The 15,629-nt window shown below is 40.9% G+C and overlaps 1 protein-coding gene across 7 annotated transcripts in view; it reads right to left on the bottom strand.

Annotated features, from left to right (window-relative positions):
* LOC114906524 (lysine-specific demethylase 6A-like) overlaps window positions 1–13,893 on the bottom strand; it is a 167,344-nt gene extending 153,451 nt beyond the window's left edge. For all 7 annotated transcript variants that reach the window (XR_003796444.1, XR_003796445.1, XM_029241351.1 and 4 more), the window contains exons 1-2: window positions 13,418–13,893; window positions 13,162–13,225 (exon numbers count right to left, since the gene is read on the bottom strand). Coding sequence is in view for 5 of the 7 variants with exons in the window: in XM_029241351.1 (XP_029097184.1) it covers window positions 13,162–13,225; window positions 13,418–13,569 (216 nt within the window). In the remaining 2 variants the exon portion in view is untranslated. The remainder of the gene's footprint in view (window positions 1–13,161; window positions 13,226–13,417) is intronic.
* Window positions 13,894–15,629: the final 1,736 nt, after the last annotated feature.

The raw sequence follows: 15,629 nt of genomic DNA, 5'->3' as shown, positions 1-15,629 counted from the left end.
AACAAAATCAAAAAACCTGAAAAGAAGCTGAGGGAGAGAAGAAATACTGGAACGGTTTACTTTGTATAATTCCATTTATAGAAAGTTCTATAAACTGCAAAACTAATCTTTAGTGACAAAAAGCAGATCAGTGACTATATAATGACAAATGGGGCAGCAGTGGTAAAAAGAGAATGATTACAAAAGGCACAGGAAAATTGAGAGGCTGATGGCTATATTCACTATGTTGCTTTCAGTGGTGGCTTCATATTTATATACATACCAAATTGCACATTAACAAATTGCAACAAATTGCACATTTTAAATATATATCATTTGGTTTATATTATCAAACATAATCTAATGAGGAAGGAAAGGAGTAAATCTGCAAACGACACTCAAGTGTACACAGAAATGAAGTCAATGCAAGTAGTATATTTAAAAAACCAAAAGAAAGTGTGTTTCAAGAAATCTCTTAAAATTGTCCCCTTCGTTTCTAAACCACTGCCTGAGTTCAAATTAAAATGTCTTTTCCAAAATAATATATTTTTAAAAATTTATGTATTTTATTTATTTTGGCTGCACTGGGTCTTTGTTGCTGTGTGCGGTTTTTCTCTAGTTGCGTCAAGCAGGGGTTACTCTTCGTTGCGTTGCATGGGCTTCTCATTGACGTGGTTTCTCTTGTTCTGGAGCACAGGCTCTAGGCACACAGGCTTCAGTAGCTGTGGCACACGTGCTCAGTAGTTGTGGCTTGCGGGCTCTAAAGCGCAGGCTCAATAGTTGTGGTGCATGGGCTTAGTTGCTCCTTGGCATGTGGGATCTTCCCAGACCGGGCTCAAACCTGTGTCCCTCAAACTGGGAGGCAGATTCTCAAGCACTGTGCCACCAGGAAGCGCCCAATATAACATTTAACTTGTAATAAACTGCCACTGTGTCAGGCCCAATGCCAAGAACTACATATAAATTTTCTTCCCCATCACAAAATGCAGTATCCTAAAAAAGTACTCCAGTAAGGGCACCATTTAACAGGATAATTAATACCCTCTTAAAAAAAAAAAAAAAAAAAAGGAAGAAAAGGAAAAAATTTTAAATACAATCTTGAAAGTTACAAAAACATTAATTTCAGGACACTGGAAAGAGATTAAAGAAAAACAACTAAGAACCTTTTCTTCTGGAGAAGCTGCTAAAGCTTCAACTATAGAATGTATACTTACCAGATATGAAGTCAGCAGCTTTGCTACATAAAATGTCAAATGTGAATGGGAAGTTAGTGAAAACCCATAGTCATACAAGGTAAAAGTAACAAATATGACAGTGGGTGACAAAAACACATGGCTTTTCTAGCTTTAGTTTGCAGCCTCAGTGTGAGTTGAGCAGCACATAAGCACATCATGGCTGGTAAGAAAGTACACATGTAAGGGAAAGATCCAAGACAGCCTCAAGTGAAAGTCAAGGGAGATTTAAAAACTGCAACTTTTGGGGACTTCCCTGGTGGCGCAGTGGTTAAAAATCTGCCTGCCAATGCAGGGGTCACAGGTTCGATTCCTGATCTGGGAATATCCCACATGCCATGGAGCAACTAAGCACGTGCAACACAACTACTGAGCCTGCGCTCTAGAGCCCACAAGCCACAACTACTGAGCCCGTGTGCCCCAACTACTGAAGCCTGCGCACCTACAGCCCATGCTCTGCAATAAGAAGCCACCGCAATGAGAAGCACTCACACCGCAACCAAGAGTAGCCCCCACTCACCACGAGAAAAAACCCGCTTGCAGCAACAAAGACCCAACGCAACCAAAATTAAAATAAATTTTAAAAACTGCAACTTTTAATGTGTTCTGCAAGCCACACATAATTATCCTGCACAGAACAGAAGGTTCATGGGTTTGAGGTGTCTTAAAATTTCTGCGCCAACCATGGACTATGAAGACAGTAAGACAACTTCTACAGAGCTAAAACAGAAAAACAAAATTTTTTAATATCGTGCAAACATTCACAGAGAAGACAGTTCCACATTGTAAATCCAGCCCCCCTCAAAGAAAGTTGCTATAATACTTATCTAAAATGTCCTATTTTTACTCAAAAATTAGTAAACACATAAAGAGAGAGGAAAGTATTACCTGTATTAATCAAAAGGAAAAAAAAAAAGGTCAACAGAAACTGACCCCAAATGAATCTATATATTGTATTCACAAAAACTTCAAAAGAGCTATTACAAACATATTCATAAATTAAAGAAAATTGTGTTCAAAAAAATAAAAGAAAACGTGCTCAAATTAATAAACACATGCAGAATCTAAACACAAAAGTCATAAGAAAGCAGACAGAAATTAGAGCTAAAAATATTATTTTTATGAAAAGCTAAAGTTGATACGCTCAACAGAAAGTATGAAATAAGCAAAAGAACCATTAAAATACATTTCATACAGCAATATAACTGTCCAATCCAAAACAATTACAATACTTAACTTTAAAAAAAGAGCTTCTGACCCCTGTGGAGATAATGTCGAGCATTACAACCTAGCTGTAATGAGAATCCCAGTGGAGAGAAAAAGGGTATAGAAAAATATTTCAAGTAATTACCACAGAAACTTCCCAACTTTTATTTCTTTTTTTAAAGATTTATTTATTGTTTATTATGTTTTTTTATTTTGGCTGTGTCAGGTCTTAGTTGCAGCACACAGGATCTTTCGTGTGGCACACAGGCTGTTCACTGTGGCCCACGGGCTTCTCTCTAGTTGTAGCATGTGGGTTTTCTCTTCCCTAGTTATGGCGCACAGGCTCCAGGGTGTGTGCTCTGTAACTGTGGCACGCGGGTTCCAAAGAACGTCGGCTCTGCAGTTTGCAGCATGGGGGCTCTAGTTGAGGCACACAAGCTCAGTAGTTGTGGCACTCAGGTGTGGGACCTTACCCCCTGACCAGGGACCAAACCCTCATCCCCTGCATTGGAAGGTGGATGCTTTACCACTGGACCACCAAGGAACCCCGCAACTTTGATTTTTGAAAAATTAAGTACAGATCCAAGAAGCTAAAGAAAGTCCAGAGACTAAAACTAAACAGAACTAGACGTAGGTATATCCACAGGCAAACTGTTAACAGCCAAAAACAAATCAAACATCTTTAAACCAACAACAGAAAAATGACTTACTGTGTTGAGAGGCAGAAAATGATCTCATTACTGCCTGGCTTTTCATCATTAAAACCGGAGATCAGAAGGCAGTGCAATGACATATTCCATGTTTAGAACTGATACCTACCACACAAGTAATGTGTTATAAAGGCGGGAGGAACATCAACAAAATGTACTACAGTAGTCCACCCTTACAATTGGGGGATATGTTCCAAGACCCCAGTGGATGTCTGAAGCCTATATACACAACTGACCCTTGAACAATGCAGGGGTCAGGGGCACCAACACCCAAGTAGTCAAAAATCCAAGTATGAGTTCACCATCAGTTGGCCCTTCCTATCACCAGTTCTGTACTCAAGGATTCAACCAACTTCCATTCATGTACCACTATAGTATTATACATATTAACTGTGTAAAAAAGAATTAAGTGGACTCTGTAGTTCAAACCTATGTTTTTCAAAGGTTTACTGTACTATGGTTTTTTTCCCAATACCATACATAACAAACATTGCAATCTGGATATTTTCTTACTGTGCCTAATTTATAAACTGCTGGAGTCACTACTTTTCTACTTTGGGGCCATTAATAAGTAAAATAAGGGTTACTTGAACATAATTACTAGGACAGTCAATCTGATAACTGAGAGAGCTACTAAGTGACTATGGGGTGGGTGGCATTTACAGCATGGATACATTGGACAAGGGATGATTCACATCCTGGACAGGAGGTAGCAAGACAGGGAGAGATTTCATTGTGCCACTCAAAACAGCACACAATTTAACACTGATGAATTATTTCTGGAATTTCTCATTTATTTTTGGATTGCAGCTGACTGGGGGTAACTTGAGACCAGAGAAGCAAAACCAGGAATAAGCAAGGGGTTACTGTATTCATAACAGGTAAAAACTGAAAATAACCCAATGTTCATCAAAGGATAAATAAATAACCAGAATGTGGCATATCCACATAATGTAATATTAGCCACAAACAAGAATGAAGTACTGATACATGATACACAACATAGATGAACCTTGCAAACCTTATGCTAACTGAAAAAAACCAGACACAAAAGGCCATATATTGTTTGTTTCTTAAGGGGTGAGCAGAGAAGGGCCATGGGTAGCAATTGATGGGATTGTTTGGTGGGTGATGATGAAAATGTCCAAAATCAGGTAACAGTACAACCACACATTTTGAATGTACTAATATTAAGCACTAAACTGTACAGATTTAAAGTATTAAAGTGGTGAATTTTATACTATATGAATTTAACTTCAATAAATTTTAAAAGATACAACTAAGAAAAAAAAAACAAGGAGGGGGGCTTCCCTGGTGGCACAGTGGTTGAAAGTCCGCCTGCCGATGCAGGGGATGCAGGTTCGTGCCCCGGTCTGTAAGATCCCACATGCCGCGGAGCGGATGGGCCCGTGAGCCATGGCCGCTGAGCCTGCACGTCCGGAGCCTGTGCTCCACAATGGAAGAGGCGACAGTGGTGAGAGGCCCACGTACCACCAAAAAAACAAAAACAAAAACAAAAAAAACAACAACAACAAGGAGGGACTTCCCTGGTAGCACAGTGGGTAAGACACGGCATTCCCAATGCAGTGGGGCTCGGGTATGATCCCTTGTCAGGGAACTAGATCCCACATGCATGCCGCAACTGAGGGTTCACATGCCACAATTAAGGAGCCCACGTGCTACAACTAAGGAGCCAGTGAGCCACAACTAAGGAGTTCGCCTTCTGCAACTAAGACCCAGTGCAACCAAATAATTAATTAATTAATTAATTATTTACAGGAATAAAAAATGAGAGAGACAGGAAGCAAATAAAGGAGTAGGTATCCTTAAGTTGAGACTAAATGTGAATGGTATACACATTCCAAACAAATGTCAGAGATGCCAGACTGGACCTGGGAAAGAGCCAACTACAGCATGTCTATAAAAGATAACTCTGAATCCAAGCAAAAAGCTGGGAAATGGTAAACTATGAAAACAAAAGCGCTTAAGACTATGTGCTTCCACTGCAGGGGGCGCAGGTTTGATCCCTGGTCCAGGAAGTTCCACATGCCAAGCAGTGCAGCCAAAAAAAGGAAAAAAAGATGTGGAAAAAAACTGGTTCCTCAAGATTTAACTCAGAATTACCGTATGACTCAGCAAATCCACTTCTAGGTATATATAAAATCTGTATGCCTGGGTATTGACTAACACAGTCTTTAAGGTGTATTTTAAGTTATATACGGCCATGTTAAAAAAGGGGAGATGGGGTGGGAACATAATGTAAATCAGCCCTGGAATATGAGTCCAAGATGACCATTATTAAATATTCCCAAGTATCCTTCCAAAAATCTGTCAGAGAACTTCTTAAACTGATCAATGAATACTCGTTAAAAAGTCTCAAGATAAAAAACTATAGCATAAGTAAATATTACTACAAAATGACCCCAGAGAGGAACAGAGCCTAGAACAGATTATCCTTTAAGTTTCTAAGCGCTAAAATCTTAATTTTAAACTACGCTTTTTAAAATAATATTAGAAAGTGCTTCGATATGCTCTAAATCAAGAAAACAATTACCAAGAAACTCCTACTGAGAAAGAGCTATTCAAACTTTAATTTGTTAAACTGATCTTTACTGTGAACTTTTAAAGCACTTTATACTCTCCTTCTCCACTGACATTCTGGGGTCTTTGTCTTACAACACTTAAGGGGTAACAAGCTCAACATAATGAAAGGTAGCAGAATACGCCACCCCAAAAAAGCCTCTTTGGCATAGATAGGATTATTCTGAAGTGTTTACTCTTGAGAAGCCACGGACCCAAGAGTATCTCTAAAAATGGAGTAGAGTTTCCAGTTGTAAACATAAGGAACATTTACATTTATAAGGGAAAACAACACTCTAAGGATGTCTCCCTTTTGGTACCAGGAAGAGACAGAAGACTCTAAATCACAAGAAACTATCATCAACAGACAGAACCCAGATTTAAATCTACGTAACAACCCTAACCTCAGTTTCCATGCTTTTCCCTCTTAACTTGCCTCCCACCCCCAACATCTTTCTTGCCTTAATCTGTAAATGGTATTTAAGATGGTGGCTTGGGCCATTTTGGAGTTATTCAATTTTCCTGGGTATCTGTCATGTATACAGGAGGTACACATGTTATCAAACTCCTTTTTTTCTCCTGTTAATTTACCTTTTATTACAAAGGGATTTCAGCCAACAACCTAGAAGAGTAGAGAGAAAAGGATTTTTCCTCTGCTACAGCAGGCAGAAATATCTATTATCTCTATAGATTAAAAAAATCTTGCACTTATCACACTTTAGTTTTTATTGCTCTGACTTATTATCTCAATTTATAAGCGAATCATTTGAAGATTCAATGTAAGTTCACAGATGGCAATCATTAAATAACCTACATTAACAACAGTCTGTAGGGAAATCCCTTGTAGTCCAGCGGTAGGACTCGGCAGTAGTTAGGACTGCTGTGGCCCGATTTCAATCCCTGGTCAGGGGACTAAGATACTGCAAGCCATGTGGCATTGCCAAAAAAAACAAACCCCACAGCCTGTAAACATGTGCAGGTAGGCCTTAATTTGTCGACTCAATGTTATAAGTTTTCTTAATGTAAATTAGCCCTCTGGACACCTCACTGCAAAAATATTAGTACCGTTTATTTAGCATGAGTTGCAAATAGCTCAAAGCATCACAAGATGCGATGCAAAAACAAACTTTAAAATAAAAAAATCATGTAACCAATGTAAAAAAAAAGTCTGCACTGATTCCATAATTGGCCAAGCACTAAAACTTCATTTTTGTTTAATGAGTGAAGGCTTACAAATTTTATGACCCAAGTCACAACAATTCCTATCAGACAGAACAGTTTTATTCATACCTTAACAAGAGTGTCAAATATTCCCCACTTTATTCAATTCTAAAGATCTACTTCGGGAATTCCCTGGTGCCACAGTGGTTAAAAATTAGCCTGCCAGTGCAGGGGTAAGGGTTCCATCCCTGCTCCTGGAAGATCTCACATGCCTTGGAGCAACTAAACCTGTGCACCAAAACTACTGAGCCTGTACTCTAGAACCCGTGAGCCACACCTACTGAGACCGTGTGCTGCAACTACTGAAGCCCTAGTGCCCAGAGCCCACACTCTGCCACAAGAGGAGCCACCACAATGAGAAGCCCTTGCACCTCAGCGAAGAGTAGCCCCTACTCGCTGCAACTAGAGAAAGCCCACACATAACAACAAAAACCCAAAAGCAGCCGAAATAAATAGAGCAATTTCATTTTTAAAAAGAAAAGCTGAAACTAAGGAAGTTTCCATTGGGACCTCCCTGGTGGCACAGTGGTTAAGAATCCACCTGCCGGGCTTCCCTGGTTGTGCAGTGGTTGAGAGTCCGCCTGCCGATGCAGGGGACGCGGGTTCGTGCCCCGGTCCAGGAAGATCCCACATGCCGCGGAGCGGCTGGGCCCGTGAGCCATGCGAGTCATAGCCGCTGAGCCTGCGCTCCGCAGCAGGAGAGGCCGCAACAGTGAGAGGCCCGCGTAACGAAAAAAAAAAAAAAAAAAATTATCCACCTGCCAAAGCAGGGGACACGAGTTCGAGCCCCACTCCAGGAAGATCCCACATGTCACGGAGCAACTAAGCCCATGCGCCACAACTACTGAGCCTGCTCTCTAGAGCCTGCGAGCCACAACTACTGACCCCGAGTGCCACAACTATCGAAGCCTGTGTGCCTAGAGCCTGTGCTCCGCAACAAGGGAAGCCACCGCTATAAGAAGTCCGCGCACTGCAACAAAGAGTAGCCCCTGCTCGCCGCAATTACAGAAAGCCCGTGCACAGCAATGAAAACCCAACGCAGCCAAAAATAAATTCATTAATTAATTTTTTTTAAAAAAAGAAAGTTTCCATTTATAACCTGCCAGTTCTAAATTGTGCCCAAATATGAAAACACTTCCTATAATCTCTTCTGGTCTTTACGACTAGTGTTATACCAAAATTTTATACTCACATTCCTACATAATGCCTAGGCAAAACTTTGTCTAGTAACGTGCACTGAAACTATAATGGTTTAGAATACAACTTTCCTAACAAGAAAATAATTTTTAATGCCTCAAATTAAAGACAATTTCTAAATAGCAAAACATGACGTTTCTATTGTCACTTTTTTTAACCCAAACAACTTTCTTAAAATGGAAATGAATATAGGGAATTCCCTGGTGGTCCAGTGGTTAGGATTTGGCACTTTCACTGCTGTGGGACGCCCCACTTCCATCCCTCACTTGCTGAGTTCAATCCCTAGTCAGGGAACTAAGATTCCAAAAGACACAAGACTTGGCCAAAAAAAAAAAAAAAAAGGAAATTAATATATGCTTAAATGTCAACAAACAGAAAATACATATAATGTAAGGGTACCTTAAATATCACCACTGAAATATTACTGTATAAAAAGCCACTTCTGAAATCATTTTAGTAAATTTTTCTCCATGCATTAAGATCAAATCTAGAAAAATGAATGCTTCAATTTTTTTTTATAAATTTATTTATTTTACGTATTTATTTTTGGCTGCGTTGGGTCTTCTTTGTGGTGCGTGGGTTTCTCATTGTGGTGGCTTCTCTTGTTGCAGAGCACGGGCTCCAGGCCCACGGGCTTCATTAGTTGTGGCTTGCAGGCTCTAGAGTCCAGGCTCAGTAGTTGTGGCTCACAGGCTCACTAATTGTGGCTCCCAAGATCTAGAGAGCAGGCTCAGTAGTTGTGGCACATGGGCTTAGTTGCTCCGCAGCATGTGGGATCTTCCCTGACCAGGGCTCAAACCCATGTCCCCTGCACTGGCAGGTGGATTCTTAACCACTGCACCACCAGGGAAGCCCTTCAATCAATTTTAAACCACTTCCATTATGCAAAAACTTTTAAATGCCAACTCTTCTAAAACTATCCTTCAGGGCAAAAAGCACACATTGTTTTTGGTGGTGGTGTTTAAATATGTATGTATGAATGATTTATTTATTTGGCTGTGCCAGGTCTTAGTTGCGGCATGCAGGATCTTTGTGGTGGCATGCAGGCGTGAGGGCTCTTAGTTGTAGCATGTGGGATGCGGGATCTAGTTCCCTGACCAGGGATGGAACCCGGGTCCTCTGCATTGGGAGCATGGAGTCTTAACTCTACTGGACCACCAGGGAAGTTCCACACACATTGTTGAATACTAAACGAACTACAACTTCCCTACTAATCCTTTTACTGGTTAACATAATTACTCCAAAAAAGCAAAATTTCAATAACACGATGTAGATCAGGGGTCCCCAACACCCAGGCCGCAGACCAGTACTAGTCCTGGGCCTGTTAGGAACCAGGCCGCAGAGCAGGAGGTGAGCTGCGGGCAAGTCTGAACCATCCTCCCACCCCAACCCCGTGGAAAAACTGTCTTCCACAAAACCAGTGCTTCATGCCAAAAAGGCTGGGGACTGCTGCTGGAGATAAGACTAAAAACTGAGAAAGATACTTCTAAACAAACAACAGTAGCAATGGGTAACTCAGCAATAATCAGACTACATTCCCCCAGCATTCTTTTAAAGCAACACTATATTAGTAATATTCTGCCAACTAAAGAATGTCATTTGTCATCTGCCTCTACAAAGACTGAGCCACTAGCCATGGCAGCTGCTGACCTTCAACATCATGGAAAAGAGCTAAGGGTGGAGAAGAGGCATGAGGCACTCTGTGCTCTAGAAAAAGCTGGCAAAGCAGGGCTTCAGATAGTTCAGATACTTTCAGGAGAAAATTTTATAAACCCAATTTCTTGAATCTTCCCATACTTAGAAAAGCACTTAAATCATTAAGATATTTATCTTCTTTCCTCATACAGGCTGTGCATTTTTTATTTCAGTGGACAATTCTATTTCAACTCTATCCAAAACATTTTCTAAACTGCAAGGAAAGTCACTGTTAATTTCTGTTAAAAGGCCTGGTTAATTAAAATACATCCATTTAAAAATAAGTTGAAATATGGGTATTCCCTGACAGTCCAGTGGTTAGAACTTCATGCTTTGACTGCAGGGAGCCCGGGTTTACTAAGATCCTGCAAGCCACATGTTGCAGCCAAAAAAAAAAAAATGTTGAAATATACGTTACCATAAGATTAAATGTTAGCACTGGTTAAACTGCAACCTAGTTAAGGTCATGTGACAGTTCAAAAATTTTGATTAAATAATGACTAGCTGTTTACAGCTTATTTTTAAAGTATTACTAAAAGCAATACATTACTAATTTATTTTTCAATCTAAAATCCTGAACACTGTATATTATGGCAATCCTTCAAAAATTCTTATATTTCACAGTTTTAAGCGTCTATTATTAAACAATTCTAATGGTACGTAACAACATTTACACTTAAAAATTTTTTTTCAAAGACAGAGAAGCGAACCATTGGGAGAAAGCACCCTTGACTAGGGAAGTTGAGAGAAAAGAGCCTAATTTAAACACAGGCTTTGAGGAAATATGTCCAACTTGTCAAGCTGTGCACATTAAATACCAGCAGTTTTAGTTTATGCCAATTATAACTCAATAAAGCTAGAAAGGGAGGGAGAGATGGATCCATGAGTTTGCTCACATAGCCCAGAATATTTCGCTGCACTTAAGTTACTTTTCTTTTTTCGGTACTCGGGCCTCTCACTGTTGTGGCCTCTCCCCTCGCGGAGCACAGGCTCAGCAGCCATGGCTCACGGGCCCAGCCACTCCGCGGCATGTGGGATCTTCCCAGACCGGGACACAAACCCGCGTCCCCTGCATCGGCAGACGGACTCTCAACCACTGTGCCACTAGGGAAGCCCCTGCACTTAAGTTACTTTAATATTAAGGTTAATGAGTCTTCATTAAAAAGAGGTAGGAATTCACAAGTCATAAAACTAAATGTTAATCGAGTTAATTTTTTAGTCCTATTTCACTCAAAACATTTACAGTAGTTTAACAAAATGAAACATTACTCATGCATTTTATGAAGCTACAAATCTTCCAGACACAATGAAAGTTCAAGCCTTCTCACTATTAAAATGTTACTGTAATTTGAGAAAGACATGCTCACCTTCACAATAATTGAAGACAGTTCCTTAAAATTTAAATCCAATACTGCACAGTATCTTAACAGTTCATACCAAATTCCTATCCAACATTTGAGAATTTATCTGAACTCATGCATATGGATATTTAAAGTTCTGAACACATAAAACATCACAATACTTTTTTTCTTCATTATCATAACCAAAGTAATAGATTTGCCCATTCTTTTCCAAATTACCATCAGTATACTCAACTTGACCAACCTTAAGTTAAACGATCAAGTCACACTGCTATAAAATAACATTCTGGGAGGGTGGGAGGGAGCAAGACTCAAGAGGGAAGAGATATGGAGATATCCGTATATGTATAACTGATTCACTTTGTTATAAAGCAGAAACTAACACACCATTGTAAAGCAATTATACTCCAATAAAGATGTTTTTTAAAAAAAAAGAAATTTAAATTAAACCACAATGAAATACCACAGCACTCTCACTAGAATGAGTTAAATAAAATGCCTGAAAAAAAAATAAATAACATCCCCCTAAGGTCAGAATTTTTTGTCTTGCAATAACTTTGAAAATAAAATACATACTCAATTTTTTTAAAAAACAACAATCACTGCTGCTTAAATCGTATCAGAGCTAATCAATATTTATTTTGCCAGTGATCATTTTAATGGAGCAACTATTACCTACATGATGGAAGTTTAATTCAAGTTTTATCAAATGGACTAGATTTAGTGAAAAAAATATTACAGTTCAGTTCGTGGTCATTTTTTGCCTTCAAAACAAATACAAAAGCAAGATTACAGGTAAAAGAAAGTTGATTACACAAATTCAAAGTAAAGATAAGAATCATGGCAGGAAAAACATCTTAAAATGAAAATTACTTAATATTTCCTTTTCAATTGCATTACAAACTATGAGAAATCCACAGCTATCGATTTCAGGTAGAAAAAAATATCTAATGGAAGCAATATTTGTTGCACAATTACCAACTTTTATGAACCGACAACAGAAAATATTTTAACCAAATTTTGCTCAGGAGACAAAATGCCAGAGACTGAAAACCAGAGGGCCTTTTGTGCAATCATTTACATAAGATTAACTAAATGGGCTACAGCACAGTCAATGTTTATGTATGCTGCTGTAAAGCTTGGTAACGATACAAGAACTCTACTTTTAAACAATAGTGCTTAGTTTATATTCAGCACCATCGAGCTACACAAGCCGACGCGAAAGCCTACTCATTGCTACTCTTTCCCTGTTTTCATCTCCTCCCTCCCTCAAAGCTCGCCTCGTCATTTCTCCACCCACTATTTCCCGCCATCTTGGCCGACAGGAGCAGCCATTAACTAAATGACAATCTCAACAACTTTTCACACAAATAAACAGGGAAAGCTCCCTGGTCTCTGTCAGGCACAAGTAACAAGGTTCCAGAAACAACACGATCATAAAATGGCATTCACAGCAATATTCTCTGCAGCTACACCCAAACAAGTAAACAAATCACTTAACTTCAGATCAAACACGTATCAATCAGTATATTGTTCAAATACCCAATTTAAACTCCTGACCGCTCTAAAGTACTGCAAGTTACACATTCTGAGAACAAGGATATAAGAAAGCTTAAAATGCTAAGCTAAAATTAGACGTCACAGAAAAAACTGCAAAAGAAAAATACACCGCAAATGATATAACACTCTTAAAATTTTTAAACTGCACACATTCAGGATCTTGTGATGCTAAAATTCAGACATAATTTGAATTTTCTAACGGAAATGCCCCCAAACAACTGCTACGCCTAGTCACAAAGCGCGGCCCTCTGTGCTTCTCAGGCTACGACTCAGAATTTCGCAAGGCAGTAAGCGAAGTATTTTTTGCAAAAATAATTTTTCACTTGCGACCACAGCGAGGTCTGACCCGCCTCAGGAGCCGCGGGAGCCAAAGCCCACAAAGAGTGAACGAAGAACACTGTAGGTCCGAGGATGCCTTACCTTGACCAATAGGGTCTTAGTCCTGGCGCCATCTTCGTGAAGGCTCACGAACCCAAAGAGTCGACTACGGGAAGAAATACACGCGACTTGTTAACACTCGGGTAAAGCCACTGACCCGTCCCTTCCTGACCCCAGGGCTCCGACAGCAGCGACCGCTGCCTGGGGGCCGCCACCGGAGGCAACCCGAGCTCAGGTCTCCCAGAACAGAGGCTCCAGCCCGTGCGGAGGCAGCTGGGTGAATGACTGCGGTCTGTACCTGTCCAGTCCACTGAGTGTCTCGCTCTCTTCGGCTGTCAAGCTGAGGGACCCCTCCTTGGTCTCGCTGCTCGGTTTTACCGCCGCCATTTTCTTTCCCTCATCACCAAAAGCAGCGACGGCAGTAGCTACCGACACTCCGCAAGATTTCATGTAAACGCAATAAATGTAAAACTACCAACGCTGAAACGTACCAACCCCCAGTCCAGAGCTCGAAAAGACGCCCTAACCTCGAGAGACTGGCAAACTAACTTTACCACCACCACCTTCTCCAATACAGGTGGCGGCGACGAAAAATCCCAAGGTGACAGCAAAAGCAGGGAATGCGGAGCTAGGCTCCGGGAGTCACATCGCGGGGTTCGCGGTGACAGCAGAAAAAGCGGAACCTCGCTGTAATGGAAGAATTTCTTAGAATCACAAACTTCGCCAGCACCAGCACAAAGTTGTTTTTAACCGTATCACAGGGCGAAAGCCAAGTCGCCGTCACGTCAGCACCCCCAAAGCCGGGCGCCGCCAATTGACGCGAACGGTTCTTTTCACATGACCTTTGTTGACTTACGTCAGTTGTAGCTCCACAGAACTTGCTAGATACCAGAGGCCGCCCCAACCAGGGACCGGAAGGGGAGGAAATTCCCGCTGGTAATTGGTTAGCTGACGCGTCAGTTGCGAAAAGAGTAGTCACCGGATTTAGCAAAACGTTCGGGTGATTAAATTACGCTCTTGTTGAAAAGGGAGGGCCCATGCTTTGCTACTCTGTAGCCCAGATGACCGAGGAAGGCAGTGGTGGCGAATGATGAGATCAGGGAGTGCGTCCTCGAGGCGGACTTAAGTGCGCCTCGAGTACGGATAGATCTCCTTTACCTGTCCCTTAGCACGAGGTATTACATGGCGGTGGGACTCCTCAGGGGCTGGTTCACATTATTTGCAACTAGTGTATGGCACTGATCTCTGCTCCCAGAACCGGAGACTTTTGTCATCTCTGGGAAATAACGACCCCGCGGCCCGGACTCTCCCTGCCCCGTTTCCTTTCAACCTTGTGGTAACAGAAGAGGTTAAGGACCTTAAGATTTCAGCCCACGTGCCAGTCGGGAGGGAATGAATAGTCTTCCCTGCGGTCTCCTGGGCCCACCCAATGGCACTCCACACACTATTGCTGTTTACTGCGCCTATCCCAAAGTGGGGCGTTAATCCGAGCTGCTATAAATAAATACTATAGTTGTGAGAAAAACTAGGCCTCTGTAAAAATTACTCTTTTCCAAAGGAAAGTTGCATAATAATATTTCATGTAACAGATCTTTTACAGCTGTACCTCCACTCGTTAAGGGTAGAAAAATGCTAATTTTTAATAGGTATCTTAAGAAATACCTGATTTTATTTGTTTGTGTAAATAAATTTCCCTTGGTCTAAAATAGACTGCGCCACCAGGGAATTGCTGAAGCTTGTGTCATTGACATAAATAAGCATCAATAAGAGAACTAAATACTGATTTGTAATTGAAAAGTGGTAGAGGGCGTCCCTGGTAGCACAGTGGTTAAGAATCCACCTGCTAAGCAGGGGACACTGGTTCAAAGCCCTGGTCAGCAAAGATCCCACGTGCCATGGAACAACTCCACCTGTGTGCCACAGCTACTGAGCCTGAGGTCTAGAGCCTGTGAGCCACAACTAATGAAACCCATGCGCCTAGAGCCCATGCTCTGCAACAACAGAAGCCACCACAATGAGAAGCCCACGCACCGCAACGAAGAGTAGATCCCCGCTCACTGCAACTAGAGAAAGCCCACGCACAGCAACAAAGACCCAAAGCAGCCAAAAATAAAGTAAATAAATTTATTTTTTTAAGTGATAAAGAGCGAAGAGTGAGCAGACTTTCAGTTTGAAATTTTTGCTGTAAAAACAATTTGTTTTTTGTTCTAAGCTAGAATCTTTTGAGGTGCAGGTTTATGGACAATAATAAATGGTGTGATCACTTTATTTCTGGTAGCTAGAAAGATAGTCAATTATGGGTTGCCCTGTGTTACTGGGGTTATGGGTTGGTCCCATTTTTTATGGTTCCTTTCCATTTTTACTCCAATTCCTTGAAGGATTGGTCAAGTATCCTATTATACTTCTCTTTTAAAAAAGGGGGTGGGGGAGTGAAGAGGAAAGAAAGGAAGGGTAACCTTTAATATAAACGGTATTCCAGTAAGTAATACCAAATAGATGATTACTGCTCT

Source organism: Monodon monoceros, unplaced genomic scaffold (genome assembly GCF_005190385.1).
Source record: "Monodon monoceros isolate NGI ecotype Baffin Bay Population unplaced genomic scaffold, NGI_Narwhal_1 Super_Scaffold_22, whole genome shotgun sequence".
Lineage (NCBI taxonomy): Eukaryota > Metazoa > Chordata > Mammalia > Artiodactyla > Monodontidae > Monodon > Monodon monoceros.
This window is presented reverse-complemented; position numbering and strand designations above follow the sequence as displayed.